The sequence below is a fragment of the Falco naumanni genome, chromosome Z (assembly GCF_017639655.2).
Source record: "Falco naumanni isolate bFalNau1 chromosome Z, bFalNau1.pat, whole genome shotgun sequence".
In the NCBI taxonomy this organism is placed as follows: Eukaryota; Metazoa; Chordata; class Aves; order Falconiformes; family Falconidae; genus Falco; species Falco naumanni.
The window spans coordinates 52,202,245-52,219,690 of NC_054080.1; the positions used below are offsets into that span (position 1 = coordinate 52,202,245).

Below are 17,446 nucleotides of genomic sequence, written 5' to 3' on the forward strand. Positions count from 1 at the left end.
TTTTCAAGTGTTTATTGTCCTGATGAAGAGCAGTCTCGCTGTTAGAAAATAAAGGAGTGACAGGAAAGAAAAAACTGGGACATTGTGATGTTTTGAACTTTTCAGTAATATTTTATTTTCTTTATAAAATATTTTAAAGAAAATACCAGACCATGCTGGCAGTTCTCTCCAGCTTCTCTTCCTTTCCTTTGTTTCTCCTTGTCCACCTCTTCCTCTTCTCCTCCTCCCGTCTCCGCTCCAGTCAGGGCTCTGCCAGAAAAAAATACCCTTCCCTTGGCAGGGCTACATTCCTCAGATGTTTTTTTTGCTTGTAAGTTTGACCATATTTTTTCATTCGCAATGCAGTCAGTAGTGAGAAAGAGTTTCCTTGCGGTGCAGCATATACTGGGTTCTATGGGATAGCTGGGTGTGAGGGTGGAAGAGGATTTAGGGAAGAAGTGGAGAAACTGTCTTTTCATACTGCCTGTGGACACTTGCTTAACTCTGTGGCTTGCTGTACTAGAGGAGACCTTTAAGTCCTATCCTGACCCCCTTTCTGCAACAGTGCTGTTTGCTCTGTGCTTTGAAACAAAATGCTTATAAGAAATGCTAATGTGGGATCTGCTTCACCACCCTGAGGATGGAGACAACAGGGAGCAGCCAGCAGGGTGGTGCCGGCGTGGTGTGGATGCCAGTGCCAGTGCCTGTTCCTGGGGAGCCTGGGGCTTTTGCTGTGGGGGAGGCAGTGTGCCTGCGGGGATTGCTGGGCAGGGCAGGACGCCTGCAACTCTGTCCTTGCTGCTGCCTCTCTGGAGGCCTCGCACAGTGGCTGGCTTGTGCTTCCTTGCTTCCAGTGCGATTGCTGTTGCAGCCAACGTTTTTGTTGCTTGGAGCACCTGCAGCAAGCTGAAGTGCTGCCCTGTGCTTCTGTGTGGTCTCCAAGGGCTGGGACTCGGTGGCTGGAGTGCAGAACCGCCAAAAGTTTGCTCTTGTCCAAGTTGAGATCTAGCAATGCGGATTATGTTACTTTAAGTTTTGATGCACCGCAGACATGGCTTGGGTAACTTTTTTTTGTTAAAAAAGTATTTTGAGGAACTGCATGTAGGCACTATTTGATTGCATTTAATGTCTGTCTGTGTGACTGTAACGTAAGTTTTATCATACTTGGTGACATTTGTGAGATTTTCTTTTTGTCTTATGCCAAAATATGACCACATTGCAGATGTTACATACAGTAAGGAGAAAGCCAACCAAGGAAAATTAGCATAAGCCAAATGATAAAAAAAGCAATATTCTTCCATATGGTACTTATAAAATCAGAGTGCTATAAAGCTACTTCTTGAAGTATGGTGATTTTACTACTGCAAAGTAGCGCAGTCTGTATGTTACGAAAAATATTTAATGCAACTGTAAGAGCATTGTTTTTCCAAGATTTTCACTTGTGGTTTATTGCTCCCCCTGGAATCACAGAGTGATCGGGTTGGAAGGGACCTCTTGGAGATCAGCTAGGTCAGCCCCCTACTAAAGGAGGTTCTCCTGGAGGAAGTTGCACAGAATCGCGTCCAGACAGGTTTTGAATGTCTTCGTAGAAGGATACATCACAACCTTTGTAGGCAGCCAGTTCCAGTGCTCACCCTTAAGATATTTGTAGACATTGGTAAGATCTCCCAGTCTTCTCTTCTCCAGGCTAAACAGGCCCAGCTCTCTCAGCCCTTCCTCACAAGGAAGATGCTGCAGTACCCTCATCACCTTCATAACCCTCCACTGAACCCTCTCCAGCGGTTCCCTGTCTCCCTTGAACTGGGGAGCCCAGAACTGGACCCAGCACTCCAGGTGAGGCCTCACCAGGGCAGAGTAGGGGGGATGATCACCTCCCTTGACCTTTGGCCACACTCCTAACACACCCCAGGATCCTGCCGGCCTTCTTGGCCACCAGGCCCCACTGCTGGCCCATGGGCAGCTTGCTGTCCTCCAGCACTCCCAGGCCCTTCCCCGCAGAGCTGCCTCCCAGCAGGTCAGCCCCAGCCCGTGCTGGTGTGTGGGATTATTCCTCCCTGGGTGCAGGACCCTACACTTGCCTTTGTTACATAAAGTTCCTCTCCATCCAACTCTCCAGCCTGTCCAGGTCTTGCTGAACAGCAGCACAGCCTGCTGGTGTACCAGCCACTCCTCCCAGTTTTGTGTCATCAGCAACCATGCTGAGGGGACAGTCTGTCCCTTCATCCAGGTCACTGGTGGATGAATTGAACAGGACTGGACCCAGTGCTGACCCCTGGGGAGCACCATGGCTACAGGCCTCCGGCCAGACTGTGCTGCTGATCACAGCCCTCTGAGCTCTGCCATCCTGCCACTTCTCAGTCCATATCACTTCTCATCTAGTCCGTGCTTCCTGAATTTACATGTGAGGATGTGTACGGGAGACAGTGTCAGAAGCTTTGCTGAAGTCAAGGCAGACAACATCCACAGCTCCTCCCTTGTCTATCCAGCTAGTCATTCCATCACAGAACTTACTCAGGCTGTTCAGACATGATTTCCCCTTGGTGAATCCATGTTGACTACTCCTGGTAACATTCTTTTCCTTCAAGTGCTTTGAGATGGCCTCCAGGATGAGCTGTTCCATCCCCTTTCCAGGGGTGGAGGTGAGGCTGACTGGCCTGTAGTTTCCTGGGTCCTCCTTCTCGCCCTTTTTGAAGACTGGAGTGACATTGGCTTTCCTCCTCAGGCACCTCTCCTGCCCTCCATGACCTTTCAAAGATGATGGAGAGCGGCTTAGCAATAACATCTGCCAGCTTCCTCAGCACTTGGGGGTGCATCTCATCAGCAGATATGGATTTGTGGGTGTCAGGTTTGCTTAAGTGATGGCTGACGTGATCCTTCTTGACCAAGGGAAAGCCATCCTTTCTCCAGACTTTTCTCTTACCTCCAGGGTCTGGGAAGCTGGAGGGCCAGCCTTGGTAGGGATGACTGAAGTGAAAAAGTCATGCAGTAACTCCGCCTGCTCTGTGTCATTTGTCACCAGGGCACCCACCTCGTTCAACAGCAGGCCCACATTTTCCATAGTCATCCTTTTCCTGCTGATGTACTTGAAGAAGCGCTTCTTGTCCTTAACCTTCCTTACCAGATTTAAATCCAAACGGACCTTAGCCTTCCTTGTTGCTTATACTGGACCTACACCTCTGTGCTTAGCAAGAATATACACCAGTTCTTCACAACTTTTACATGCTATAAGCCTGTATTTGGGGGGGACAGGGAAAAGTATGGTTGTCAGGTTTTTGCTTGTAATTTGTCTGTGGATTCTGAACTTCTACCTTTAGGGTAATTATAAATGTGATTATAAAACAGAGATGTTTTTAAGGTGTAAGTGTGTGTGTGCGCGTTTCCAGAGAGGAGACATTCTAAAATCCTATTTTTTTTGCACACATGCATATACAAAACTTCATTCTGTTAACAGTTTGACATTTTTTTTAAGGTTTCATTTTCTTCTTGAACTTTCACAAGTCAGCTGCCACTGTATATGAAGTAGGCTTACAGTGTCAAGCAGTTCCTCCACTGAAGGTGTTAGCTGTGTTTGTTTAAAAAAGGTGTGATGAAAATGAGGTGTTTCTATCAATTGGTGTTGAAGAGGTGGTGTTCGATACCGCATTGTGGCTGTGCTGTAACAACAGTTTTACTGAAGATTTGAGGTGAAGCTTTGTAAAGTTCTGGTTAAACTGGTGTGGATTGGAGGGTGATTTTTGTCTTTTACCGCATGTTTAGTGTGCAGCACTTCTTTTCAGTGATATTTCAACCATCACACAAATAAAAACCATCCTGTGTCTTTAGAATGATGCAGTTAATAATTAGTTTTGGAAAATGTCTTAGAAAAACATAAAAATCTTCCATCTCCTGGTTTGGAGGGCAGAAGAAATGGGACAGGCCAGTAAATTCCTAAATGTTTGCAGTGATGTCCCAGCTCATGCAAGTATGCAGAAAGCATGAAATGTCAGACTGAGAAGGTGGGCACTATATTGCTAGTTTGAACAGGATTCTGTCAATGAAAACAAACAATGCTAAACCAAAATAGGAGGTGTTACTGGTGCTGGTGCTACTTCTGTTTTAGCATGGGGATGTATGAGTTTTCTACCAGAGAGAGAAACATAAATCCCTGAGGAGACTGTCATATCTTAATTGAAGAACTTAAAACTTGCCTAAAGAAGAAAGTGGTGATACTGGGCACATGTTCAGCTGTAAGTTAACGTGTCCATCATGGCTAGCCTGCATTCACAAACTAAAGCAAGCCTCTGTTAAGCAGTACTAGCAGAACGTATACAGAACATAGTATGGGATGAACACAGAGCTCCTCTGCATACTGAAGGTTGTACTGTATGGGGTATTGAGTGGTACAAGAAGTATTTTGGATTCAGAGAAGGTATATAATTCAATTAATTATAAGGGCAATATGTCATACTCAGTAACCATTTATTTCTGATGTGTAGCTCCATTTTTTTCTTTGCTGTTTGTGCATACAAGAAAGTGTTTTATTTTATATTAGAGAAAAACAATATCATGATGAAAACACCATTTTTATCATTCATACTAATCTAAAAATATTGTATTTTAGGATTATTGTGGCTTGCTTGATCTACATTTTGTGCACTGAATGATTTTTCCAGTGTTACAACTTGCTCCCTATGTGTTTTTGTGTAAAGGAGTGTTGTAGATACAGCAAAACATTGACTTTTTATCCAGAGGGAGATTTCACAGACTGGGATTGTCTCTGGGTTAGCAATCTGCACACCATGTGTTAGCATGGAAAAAAATGTAAAGTGAAATTTGTGAAGGAAGATGGAAGGGAAATAGAGGGTGAGGTGGGCACAGCAACAGCTTCTCAGCTACAGTCAGTTTCTGTGCCTTAAAATTCTGTTTCTATCCTTTTTTGCCTACATGGCTTGTTCTTTGTAAAGCAGAAGGCTTTCTGGCTTTCTGTATGTAGCCTCAGATTTTGCTCTTAGTATTATTGTAGGATTTTCCTTCTTTTCATGTTTTTGTCTTAGAAGATGACTGCACACTTCATTCGAAGTGGGGGAATTCACACACAGTTGAGTTTTACAGGACGATCAGTAATACTGGTGACTCTTCCCCTTCCGCCATCCTGAAGATGAAACCTTAGGAAGCTCCTGCCACATTAAAAGGGTCCCATGACAGAATAATGCTGTGCTTAGAATGGTGCTAAATGAAATTGCAGGGATTTCAGGTTTTTCTCTAGGTTTAGTCTTGTTGACTGGAGTCATTACTGCTCTCAGCTGCTGAGGCTTGCATACTTAGTTTGAGGTTACCACTCCAGAGGCTGCACTGAAGAGGTTGTGTGAGCTCTCACTAATCTATATGCAGAAAAAACAGTAGGTTTTGCTTATAGTACCCTGTTGCTTGTTTAGGGTAATCTTGCTGGCTTTGCCTGAGCAGGTGATGAATTCTCTAGTGACTTCTTTTTAGCAAGTGAGCTCTGAGGATGGTAACCTTCAGCAGGAAGGGCAGTTTGGTGCTGTTTTCTACAATAAGCAGTGCAAATTAGAAAATGAATGTATACATGTTACTTAGGAACATTTGTGATATCAGACGCATATACTGTGGCCTTTGAGTATGCATCAGAAGTAGTTTGGATTTATATCATTTAGGCTGCTTCATCTTGCTGTAGAAATGTAAGAATGTTTTAAAATAGAAACAATGCAAGACTGGCTAGGTACAGTAGTATTAATTATTCTTGCAAATTACAGTTTGACCCATGACAATTTTTTGTGGAAAGGAATGTGACAGCAGGATGCGTAAGAAGATTTGAAGGTAGAAGAACAAGAAATGAAGCACTTTAATTGACCAAGTTCAGTGATATACTTTTATACATTGAAATGGATGACATTGGGAAGGTGGAAGTGAATTAACCTATTATTTGGAGTCAAGCACATACGAAACACAGTATGACATAGACTTACTAGTTTCAAATCCATGCATATAATGTAAGGGGAAATCTTGTGTTCATGGAAAGGGCAGAATTTGATTATGTCTCTGGGTGTTGCTACATGTAATGAACTGTGAAACTAGGCTTGCTGAAATGACTGTATGTGATAAAGAAAGTGCATGTGTGCACATATTAGGCATAATGATTCGTCTGAAACATAACACAAGTGATACCTCATACATATGGACAACAGAGTGTAAACACTGTGAGATAGAAATCACCGAGTTCCAAACATCCTGGTTTTCCTCTTTCCAGTTTTTTATGGCAGACCAGGCTAGGTGCTGTTGAGGACTTTTCTTTCCAGTGCTGTCTTGTGGTATTTTTTGTGTAACTTAAGAGTCTTCCCAGCCATAGGTGTTCAAGAAATGACATTCATTCTCTTGTATTTTCCTAAAGCACGCGGATGAGAAGGAATTGTGTGATGGAGAACGGTACTGATATTGTAATGACTGGATGATTGGGAGAATCATGTGATAAACCTAGTGGAAGTAGTGTGCTTAAACAGTTGAGACTGGTGCAGTAGACATTTTAGAATACATTGACAGTTTTGAAATTTTTGTTGATACTTGCAGTTTAAAAATAAGGCTTCAGTGAAGGGGAATCCCAGTCTTTTGTATTGTGGTGGGGAATGCTAGAAAATTTGCACTGTAAAACTATGAGAAGTATTTGAGGCTGCGATATTGTGGTCCTAAATTGTGGTTAGTGTGCCAGGCAAGTATAAAACAGGTCAACGTGGGGTAAACCAGTGCCTGTTGACAGTCAACAGGCAAGTGGGACAGCAGCCATATGAGGGCTCCTGCTGAATTCACCTGAGCTTTGTACCACCACCAGCCATTCGTTAGAATGGTTGGCAGACATCTGCTTGAAAATAGTTTTTTTAGTATGGCTGGGTGAAGTGAAGAAGTCTCTTACTTTGTTTTCTGCTCTAAGAGAAGTATATTGTCAAGGTTGTCGGTGTAAAGGTAGGACTGTGGCTTTTGGATCAGCGTGGTGATAGTAGACTCGTTCACTAATTTTGTGTTTAATTCTAGCTCATGTAGAGAGTTGCATTGGCAGCTGTAGTGCATAGTAATGCAGAAACCCTGACAGGTGAGATTTGCTCCCTGTGTAGCTGGTGAGACTTTCTTTTTTCCATCAAAATACACTTCTTTTTTTTTTTTAATTTTCTTGTAAAATAATTGATACATTTGCTTTAAAACTACTAGTACAGTAGGGAAAGCTTAGTCGTATTTGTTTACGTCTGCGATTCTGTTGGAGTACTTCAGGCTGCTATGCTGATATGAACAAAAAGAATTCTAGACAGATTATGGAAAATAATTTAGGTTATTCTCATCAATTTCTTTAATGTTTGATAATTCACGACTTTACATCAGTTGTAAGTATTAAAAGATAATTTCCCTTCTAAAAATTTTGTTTTTAAAATTGCAAATGGGGATTTCAGATATTTTTAACAAGCAATTGACCTGTTTTGGTGCTCTTGGATAGGGAAGAGATGTCGTGTTAGGAGTCTGAGGAGTGGCTGGGGAGTGGGAGGACAGCCCTCCCGTTGGGTCATGAGATTTGGAAAGGATCCCCCTGCTTTCTGAACTCCTTCTCAGAGAGGAGTCTAGTTGTGGCTAGATGCAATCCTAGTCTCAGATTTGGTCAGCGGTTTTGAGTCTAAAGGATTATGTGTACAGCCTCTTACTAGAGTTAACCTTTACTTGTCAGAGCCCAGTTTAAGGACTTTCACTGAAACAGTTTTGCAAAGTTGAAAAAATAGAAATTATTTAGAGATGATTTATTAGGGTGACAGATACAACAGGATTGGAATTGACATTGATAAATACACTTACTGCAAAACTCAAGGGCTTTTGTTAGTGATACTGTCCCAGGTAATATCCAATGTAGTTGGAGCCGCAAGTCTTACCGAAGAGACGTCCCTTCCTGGGGAGAGAGAGATCCAGGCCCCTTGACCTGTCCTGTAGTTAAGAGTTCTCATTGTTGGAAAAAAAAGAGATACTAAAATGCCAGATCTTATACTCGTGACAAGGTGGGACTAAGTCAGTTACTGTGTGCTGATTGGCCCTTAACAAGGTGTCAGTTTGGGAAGGTCGTCTGGGTGCGATGGTTCAGCATGGAGTGGGAGGGTTCAGTACAGGTACAGATTCACTGTCACAGATGTGCGAGGGTCTTCCTGGCCTTCACTGAAGCAGCACCAGGCTGTGAGGACCCCACTTCACCCGGATATCACTCAGTTGCTTTGCTTGTTAGACTTCGTTCGTTACCTGTTTTGCAAGATAGACATGCTGCTCAAGCCAATTTCCTGACTCCATTTTAAGCTGAATACAGTGTTCATTGTTGTGTCGGGAGGGGTGGTGTGGGTGGCATGGGGCAGGGCACACCACCACAGGAGGTTTCTGCTCTGTCTATAAATCTATGTTGACATCAATCTTTTACAGGTAAATATTACACCTTCCATACATTCCACTGGTGAATTCCCCCAGCTTCTCCATCATGGTGTGAATGTGGGGTCCTTGCCCCATAATGAGTCATATTTGTTGGCTCAGCAGAATGGCAGCTCAGCTAAAGTGCTAGAAGCATCAATGAGATCTGTTACACCTCAGATTAATGGGAAGTCCTCAAGTGATGACTTTGAGCAGCTGATCAGAAATATGTCCCAGGTAAGCATGTTGCCTCGTAACCATGAAATGTGGGTCCCTAATGATCTGGAAGATTGAAATACTTGTATTTTTATTTAAAAGCAATTGGGTTATTAAGCAAACCGGAGCTCACTTGCTATATAAACTAAAAATAACCTTTTAATTTGAGCAACAGTCGGTAAGTGAGAAAACAGTTGGAAAAGTAGCCTTGACATCATCACTGCTGAGTTACTACTGTCCATAGCTGGGCAGTGTGCCTCTCGCAGATCAGCATGCCATTATCTTTCCGTGCTGCTATATCTGTGCATGAGGGAGATGCTTTGTCAGAGCATGCTCTTGTATGCATAACTAATGAAAGCTAGTTCTGTGACTTGCTTGGAAATAAGATGGAAAATTCCTTTTTGGCCTGGCTACTCATTGTTCTGTAGTCTTAGCTGCTTTCCCGTGGTAGGCAAAAATGGTGTACAAGTCCCTTCAGTGGCTGGAGCTGAGAATGGCCAGGCATATATTCTAGCATTTTTCTAATTAACCTGTAATAGAGCCAGGTAGAAGAAGTGTTCTGCTGTTCTGAAAAGCCTTTTGCACAGTCCTGTTTTCTGTCTTGCTGAAATCCATCCTCTTTTTCTAGTTCTGCTTGAGAGTTTGTCTGTGCCCTCTAAAATTTTATAGACACATATCGTAGTTCAGTCTCTGCTAAGTCTAAATTCTGTATGTTTAGTTGTTGTTTCCTGATTTCCTCTCCTGGGCTGTAATAATCTTTATTTCTCAGACCTTTCATAATTGTCACTTTCCTGTGTGATAGCAAGAAGTTTGAACTGAACAACTGTTCCAGTTGTAGCCTTGTCCAGCTGTAGCTGTCAAATTAGGAAACTATTCCCAAGTTGTTCACCACATTCGTTAATACTGCTTTTCAACATTTTAAACATTTGTACCCTTTTTTTCCTTCTACTGAACAGGGTCGGCTTGTTGAGACTATTGAGCTTATTAAACCAATAAGTGGTGGTCTGGGCTTCAGTGTCGTGGGACTCAAGAGTGAAAACAGGGGTGAACTAGGAATATTTGTGCAAGAAATCCAGGAAGGAAGTGTGGCACATAGGTAAGATTGCTACTGGAATATTTTACTGTATCAAGTGCTAATATGGCACTGCAATTTAGTTGTGTTATTGCTGTTTTTGTGGTACAAGGGCACATTTCTCTGGCATTCTAAGCCATACATCATAGTAGATTTAAAATTACTGATCACTACAGTTTATGTAACGTTGGAACAGGGCAGTGTACGATCTGTTCCGAATTTCTAGAAACTACAGATGTAGTTCCTCTGTGGTTTGTTTATAGTATCACCTTTCCAACAGGGAAATCGGGAAAGTTACTCTTCTCTGCCATGGGTTTTGAAGCTGAAATATAGATTTTGCCATCCTTGAATGCAGTGAAAAACAGTTTGGTGCAAAAAACCCAGTTGTAGCTAGCAGCGTTGTTTGTTAGGTAGGGTTCCATTGAGCAAGTGTGAAACCTAGCTTTTAAGTCAAGCAAGTCTTTAAGAGTTGTTGAACTCTTAAAGAGATACTTGGTTGATGTTACCAGAAACTCAGCAGTGACAACAGCTTGCTCTAAGTATGCTTTAGACTTTAATTCTGATTCCAGAAGTAGTGTTGAGAGAAATGGGTTTCTGCTGTAAGAACAGCCCAAGGGAGCAAATTAATGCAGTAGTGAATGGCAGCAGCACTGGTTCACTGCAGAATGGTGGAGTGTATCACTCTGTGTGGATTTGGTGATCAGCATCCCTGCCAGAGCTGGTTTGTGGTGCACTCTGTATGTTGTGTGGGATGTCTGAGTCATCTCACTGCTCTTTCTCACTGTGCTGTAGGGAGAAAATTTCTGATTATTTGTGGTCTGAACACTGTCCTTTTAACAGAGGGCAGAGCGTGGCCTACAGAGTTAATTCGGTTATGAAAAGTAGCATGCTCTATTCATGACAATATTTTTTAACCTGCCTAGATTTCACTTTTCCACTTCTTTTTTCTTCCCCTTCAAGATGTGTTCGCTTTTGCTTTTCTTATTCCATGGAGTTGAGACATATCTTTACTGAATCAGGCAGGGCCTGATTCACTGGCAAGAAGAGAAAAATTAAACAACTATTACAGGGCTCATAAATCAGAAAAGCCCTGGCAGTAATGAGTCTTTGAGAGCACTCTGAAAAACAGTTCAGATTCAAAAGCACAGAAATTATGGGTTGAAGCTAAATAGCATTTTTCCTGAATACTGTTGGGTACCTTGGCTTCTACATTGTAGGTGCTTACAAAAGCTGGTGTAATAGGCATCCTTCATTTTGTTACTGCCCTTTGATTTCAAAGCATTGCCACTTTGGGATGTTGAAGACAAGACTCCGGAGTTTTTGCTGGTTTGTTGCAGAAGCAATAGAAGTGGTAGAGGAGGCAGAGAGTAACTCATCTGTGTATGCTTTGTACATTTCCTTTGAAGTAGGTCTGAGGAAGGGCTTGGTGTGTAATTTAACAGTAATGCTTCCTTTGTCAGAAAGCGAAGAGTTACTTTTTAATTTGTTCAGAGCTTTCCGCCCCTCATTTAACAGGGGTCCGTTTTATCGTTTTCTTTCTGTTTCTGTATCTGCCTTTCCTTCTTTTTTCTTCCCCAGCCCCCCTCACCACCCCCGCCCTCCCGCCCCCTGGCCCCCCTTGGTTTTTTGCAAAACAAAATTTGTTTCCGTAACATCTTGATGAAAGTGTGTTCCACTCCATGGTTTGATGAATATTCAGAAGGAGCACATTGAACAAAGTGGAGCACTTGGTCTGTTAAGCAGGAGGCTCAAAGTCAAGGATAAATATAAGTTCCCAGGCTATGGCTGGGAGTGACTGAGATCTAATATGCTTAGTCTTGCATGGGGGTACAGGGAGAAGAAAGCTGGCTGGGGGGTAGTAGCCGAGGAGAGTGGCAGCGGGATTAGCTTCAAAGGAAACGATCACCAGGATGCCGCATCAGCTCCTTTCAGCGAAACTGCAGGGAGAGATTAAAAAGTGGGGGGAATAGAGACCAGGTTATTAAAAAAACTGGAAAACTGTCAAAATACTGTAATTTCTGTGGCAACACTTCTTTGGTTTTTCTTTTTTCTTTATTTTGTCATCCACCTTCCCTGTTTACACATGCGTGACAGAGATGGAAAGCTGAAGGAAGCAGATCAAATCCTTGCTATTAACGGACAAGCCCTTGATCAGACAATTACACATCAACAGGCTATCAGCATCCTACAGAAAGCAAAAGATAATGTCCAGCTAGTTGTGGCCAGGGGCACTTTCCCTCAGCTCATCAGTCCTGTAGTTTCCCGGTCTCCATCTGCTGCTAGCACAGTTTCAGCCCATTCCAACCCGGTGAGTATACCCCAAACATCTATGTGTTTAGTTCTGGGCATGTAAATGCTTAGTGCATCCAGTATTTTGAGACTTTTAATTGTAACTTGTATGTACATTTCCTTCACATTTCTTGAGGTTTTTCTTCTTTTTATCTTTGTCATGGCTTTTCCCCATGAGAGTGGAAAATACTCAGATTTGCCTGGGGGGATCTTGATCTTGGACATATTCCTTCTTCCTGTCTGCCAAATTCTGTGTGTACACCCATGCAAACTCATGAAGCTTTATGTTGAGGTTGCAGTAAACAGGATCTTTTTTCTCTTTGCCTTCTGCTTGGGCAAACAAAAGTGTTATAGATGTTGCTGAATGGTCTGCACCACCAGCTGGATGGGTGCTTCTCTGTTTGTTTCTCTGTCATCTGTCAGCAGTGGGGCTCAGTGGGGGAATTGCCAAATGCCTTGTGTAAGGACATACTTCAGGACACCCAGAAAACAGCTGTGCTACCTTTCATTTCTTTTGAAAGCTTTTGCAATCCGTGTGTAGAGAACATAGCTCAGAAACATGGTAATACTAACTGCACTTTCTGTTCCTGGTGTCTTACCCATGTAAGGGCTTACCCTGGGATGAAGTGGCCTCTCTTTGGTTTCTGTGGGTTTTGCTATTTAGTCACCTGTGGCTCTTCTTTAAGAGAGTCAATAGTAGGGAGTATATAGAGCAATCAGTCTGGAAAAAGCAGCTATTCTAGTGTTTATTTTAATAATTAGTGTAAACCTTTGGTGAAGAAATTTCAGAATTATTTTTTTCTTCTGTGTGCAGGAGTAAAGCTGATTGACCTAACTTTCCCTGTCAGCACATAGGAGAGGCTCACTCTCTTCCAGCATTCTTGTGACACACTTCTTTCTTTAAGTGATTGCTTCCGTATTCTCTGAACAGCTTCCCTTGCTTGTAAGAATGTTCCTTTCAAACCTGCCATGGCTCCTTCCTGTTTTTATCCCTGCCTTTCCCAGTCCTTGTGTTCCCTTTGCCTTCAGCTGCTGGGGGAAAGCAGCTTATCTGGAGCTGTCCTTTTTCCTTCAGGCTTTGCTTGATCATTGTTGGTTTATGTTAAGACTGCAGATTCCCAAACAGGTACTATAAGGCTTTGAATTTGCAGTACCTTAATTATTCCAAAATCAGGTCTTGTTTTCAGGATCCTACCTGATGGAGCACCAGCTGTGACTTTTAAATTTCAGATGAGTTTATGATGTGGTTTGTTCTTCAGGAGAAACAATACCAGAAGCTTCCAGTCATCCCTTCAGTACCACCCCACACAAACAAGCTAGCATTTGTCTTTTTCAGAGCAGTTTTACTCCTGTCAGAACATGAAGCCTGCCATCACAGCTACTTCATTCCAGCGCTGTTTACATCAGACAACCCAGATATCTTTGTTTGTTACACAGGGGACAATTCTGCTAATGGCTACCTCGCAATACCTGGTGCTGCTTTTGGCCTTAATCTCTGAACTGGGTTTATGCTTTCTCCTGTGCTTTGTTGTGGTGGCTGATGTGAACATGCACTTACCTGAAGATTTCAATTTCCAGACCTGTGAGATTTCCTAGCAGTAGTATTTTTCTCACTGACTGCAAAGAGACATGGAGATGGACAGTCCTAGGTTGCTGCTTAAATTAATTCAGCAAGTGCTTGAAAGTTGTGACCCACTACCCAGCTCTGTTTTGTACCTGAGAAATCCAAACTGTCATGGAACGAGCGTTTTAGTGCTTAAATATTATGTAATCTTACCCTTAGTAGTAATTGTTAGAAAGGTCCCATATTTCCACCTTCTACCCACCTTCCCTTATTCAAATATATACCCAAGAAATAAAAGAGAATTTATTTTGCAAGTATGTCCTTATTTCAGTCGTTTGCAAGCTCATATTTATTCCTTTTAGGTTCACTGGCAGCACGTGGAGACCATTGAGTTGGTGAACGATGGCTCAGGTCTGGGATTTGGGATAGTGGGAGGGAAGTCAACTGGAGTGATTGTTAAAACCATCCTCCCAGGAGGGGTGGCTGATCAGGTAAATTCAACCTACTCTTCTGTTTACCTTTCAGTAAGGGATGAAGTTACTGTTTTATAGTCATGCTAAATATTTTCTCCTCACGAGTATAAAAAAGAGAGAGCAAGTGGTGAAATTTATCCTCAGTAAAGGTGTGTTTAGTGCAGGGGACCTATGCATTTGAACGTAAAAGCTGGATTAGGCTCTAAATCACATTTTCAAACCTATTACATTATACATGTTTGCTGTGGATGCGTTTAGACTCCTAATTCTTTCATGAATATACTGGTTATAATCCACGGATGAGGGAACACACCAAACACCTATCTGCTGTGTCTGGACAGCTAAGAAGAGCATCTGCTTCTCTCTGCTGGGCTTACTGGAGCTTGGAGCAGGCATGTGGCTTCATGCCTCTGCTTCAGGACACAGGCTCTGGTCCTTCCGGAAGGGTTCATGCGAATTTAATTTTATAATCATGGCTCACTTCAAGCTTGTACATTGGACAAGTATCTGGGGTAGTGTTAATGATGGTTGGGGATTGAACAGGCACAGAGACTGGTCAGTCTCCCAACCACAGAAGTGGTGGTCGCCAGATAACAGGGCTGCAGTAAGGGAGAAATGTGTTTTATTTTGAAGTCATATTTAATCCTGAGGACCAGTTTTTAAATACAAGCGCAAAACTGAAGATTATGGCGTCTCTTGGAAGTGTGTTTGGAAATGAAACCTGAAGTTCTGTAATTTACATGCACTTGTGAAATAGCAGTAGGTAGTAACCATAACTATATGCATTTTTTTCTGTGTTCGGGTGACTGACTGATTCATAAAGGATGCCCTGGATATTTCTGTGGAAATTCCTAGTAAAATTAGTGTGCCGTTCTCCATATTATCAAGATACTGACTTGGCACCCAAAAAAATACACCTGGTTCATATGTCTCAGAAGTGACTAAAGCTATGTGGTGTTTTCCTAATTGTATGTATGTGGGAGGAATGGCAGGATGTTAATAGATTTCTTTTTTCCTTATTATTCTTCCTCCAGCATGGGAGATTGTGTAGTGGTGACCACATCTTGAAAATCGGTGATACAGACCTCGCTGGAATGAGCAGTGAGCAGGTGGCACAAGTTCTGAGACAGTGTGGAAATCGAGTGAAACTGGTAATTGCAAGAGGTCCTATTGAGGAGCCACCTCTACCAGCAGTCCCTCCAGGGACGCCAGTACCCATCTCCATGCCAGGGAAGCAGGTAAGCAACAGTGCATACACTTAACTCATGGCAAACTTTTATTTCAGATTTTCTTTTAACTGTTTATTGAATGTCTTCCACACTTAAGTTCTCAAAAAGACAGGGGTTTCTTTCCCAGTAGTGTTGTTCTCAGCTGACAGTCTGGGAGAATGTAAATGTCAGGAGTCCCCAACGCAAGGAACTACATGCTTGAAGCCTTTTGGGATCAAGGCGTAGGACTTCCATAAGTGTGGTCCAAATATCATTTGGTTCTGGGTTGCTTGTGATTGTGCAATAATACATTGAAAATAGCTGAAGCCATGCAATCTTTTCTTCAGACAGAGCAAGCTGGCTCTGTAGCGTTTCTCTGTCCACCTGTCCTTTTCTTCTCCAGGAACATTTCTTATTTCCAAATAATCACAGCTATCCATCAGACAGTTCCTCCCTGTGCCAACTAGCACACAGATGCTGTTTCTTTCCTACATCACCTGGCATTGCTCATTTGCTAGACATCTTCCAAAAAAAGTCATCCTGCTGCTACCCTTATTCCCCTGCTGATGGTTGTACTCTCTGTACTGTTAACTTTTTTGCAGCTGTCAGCCACTTAAAAAATGCTGTAAATATTATCATATCCTGTCAGCTCAAAACCTCTACAGAATAGGTCACTTTCATGTTTGCAGCAAAGCCTGGTTTCATGGGAGCCAGGACCAGTAGTGTAACATACGCTTATGACCAGATACATTTAAATGTGTATAAGTGGAGGAAGTGAGTGAGAGAAGAAGGAGGAGCTTGGTTTTGAGCCTACAACTAGATATAATTTTTGGTTTACTTTTTCCTGTTGTTTTTTTTCTAGACAGTTTTGTCCCAGTTGCAATTTATGTTTTGGATAGGTCACTTTGGAAGAAAAAAGCCCCAACAATTTTTATGTGAATACCATAATTTTGCCTCTGTCCATTGTAGTTGTATCTGTGGAAAAAAACCCCCATATATTCATCCCTTCTTTTGCGGCTGTAAGGCAAAGAAAATTAATCTTAATGTGGAGTCTTCTGAGCATCTAAGAGGAGAGACAGACTGGTACTTTTGTCTCTACAGCACTCGGAGGCATGAGAACCCAGCTGTATTTTAGATAAAGGGATCAATATTTAGCCCAAATTATTGTTTCTGTGAAAAGGAGCAGTCTTCAAAGAGGAGCTGAATTTGATAATCTTATCTGTGTATATTTCTTCAGTATTTGCCTTCCTGAGGTTATATGATGCAGTGTTGAAGACTGTATCTGCAGCTGCAGGATGTGTATGATTTCTAGTATGGAAGAAATAGCTCAAAGCCACCAAGTGGCAACATCTGACTTTTTTGCCACCTTCCTCTCCATTTCTGTCCTTTTTAATCCCTTGTTCCTGGTACATGTCTCCTGGCAGGAGGCAGGCTATTTTTAAACTGTTTCTGCCCGCACAAAGTCTTGTTCTTGGAGGGAGCACCCAGTTAATGATGCTGCAAACCTCATTAATTTGAGTCTGGAGTGAAGGTGGTGATGGAGACAGCTTGGTTTGTTAATTTCTTCCTGGTGAATACAGGGTGGGTGAAGACTTCATGATGCTTTTAAAGCTATTGGTGAGAGGAGAATGGCTTTCCGAAATGGGCACTTCTCATCATGTCCCCTGTAGATGTCTATCCTGTAAAAATTTATGGGGTTGTAGAAATCGGATGAGGTTTTTAGTCGCATTACCTGTGGCCAAACTAATCCTGTATTATCAATTAGGGAGGTGGTTAAAGCAGTAGAAATTTATTTCCCCTGTGTTTGAATATGGTTTTGGGTGGAGTTCTTCAGATACAGAACTGTTTGGATTCTCTTTTGTCAAGTAGCATCATAGCTCTTCTGAAGTCTTTTTTTTTAATTTTGGCACATGCATACTTTTCTAGTCAAACTGGATGTAGTTAGTATCTGCCTGATTGCTGTATTGGCACTTTAAAAAATATTGGCTGCTATTTGTCATGCAGAAGAGACAGAATAAAAAATAGGAGTATAGTGGGATCTTGATAGATTTGTACCATATTTGTGAATTCCCATTTTAAATATGTACATAAAACCTGATGTCCATATAAATACAGTGAAATTGAAGCCTTATCCTGATACATATTGGCTATGGAATTGGCTAGTAATTTTCTGGTTTAGATAGCTGAAAGATGAAAAAAATTTAAAATAACTTTTTTAAAGTTGAAA

At 42.1% G+C, this 17,446-nt stretch overlaps 1 protein-coding gene across 17 annotated transcripts in view; it reads left to right on the forward strand.

The window, feature by feature from the left end:
* Positions 1-17,446, forward strand: part of MPDZ (multiple PDZ domain crumbs cell polarity complex component) — a 98,266-nt gene that overhangs the window by 12,621 nt on the left and 68,199 nt on the right. For all 17 annotated transcript variants that reach the window (XM_040579469.1, XM_040579471.1, XM_040579474.1 and 14 more), the window contains 5 exons: positions 8,413-8,634; positions 9,570-9,709; positions 11,780-11,993; positions 13,901-14,029; positions 15,046-15,249. In XM_040579469.1, the coding sequence (XP_040435403.1) occupies positions 8,413-8,634; positions 9,570-9,709; positions 11,780-11,993; positions 13,901-14,029; positions 15,046-15,249 (909 nt within the window). The remainder of the gene's footprint in view (positions 1-8,412; positions 8,635-9,569; positions 9,710-11,779; positions 11,994-13,900; positions 14,030-15,045; positions 15,250-17,446) is intronic.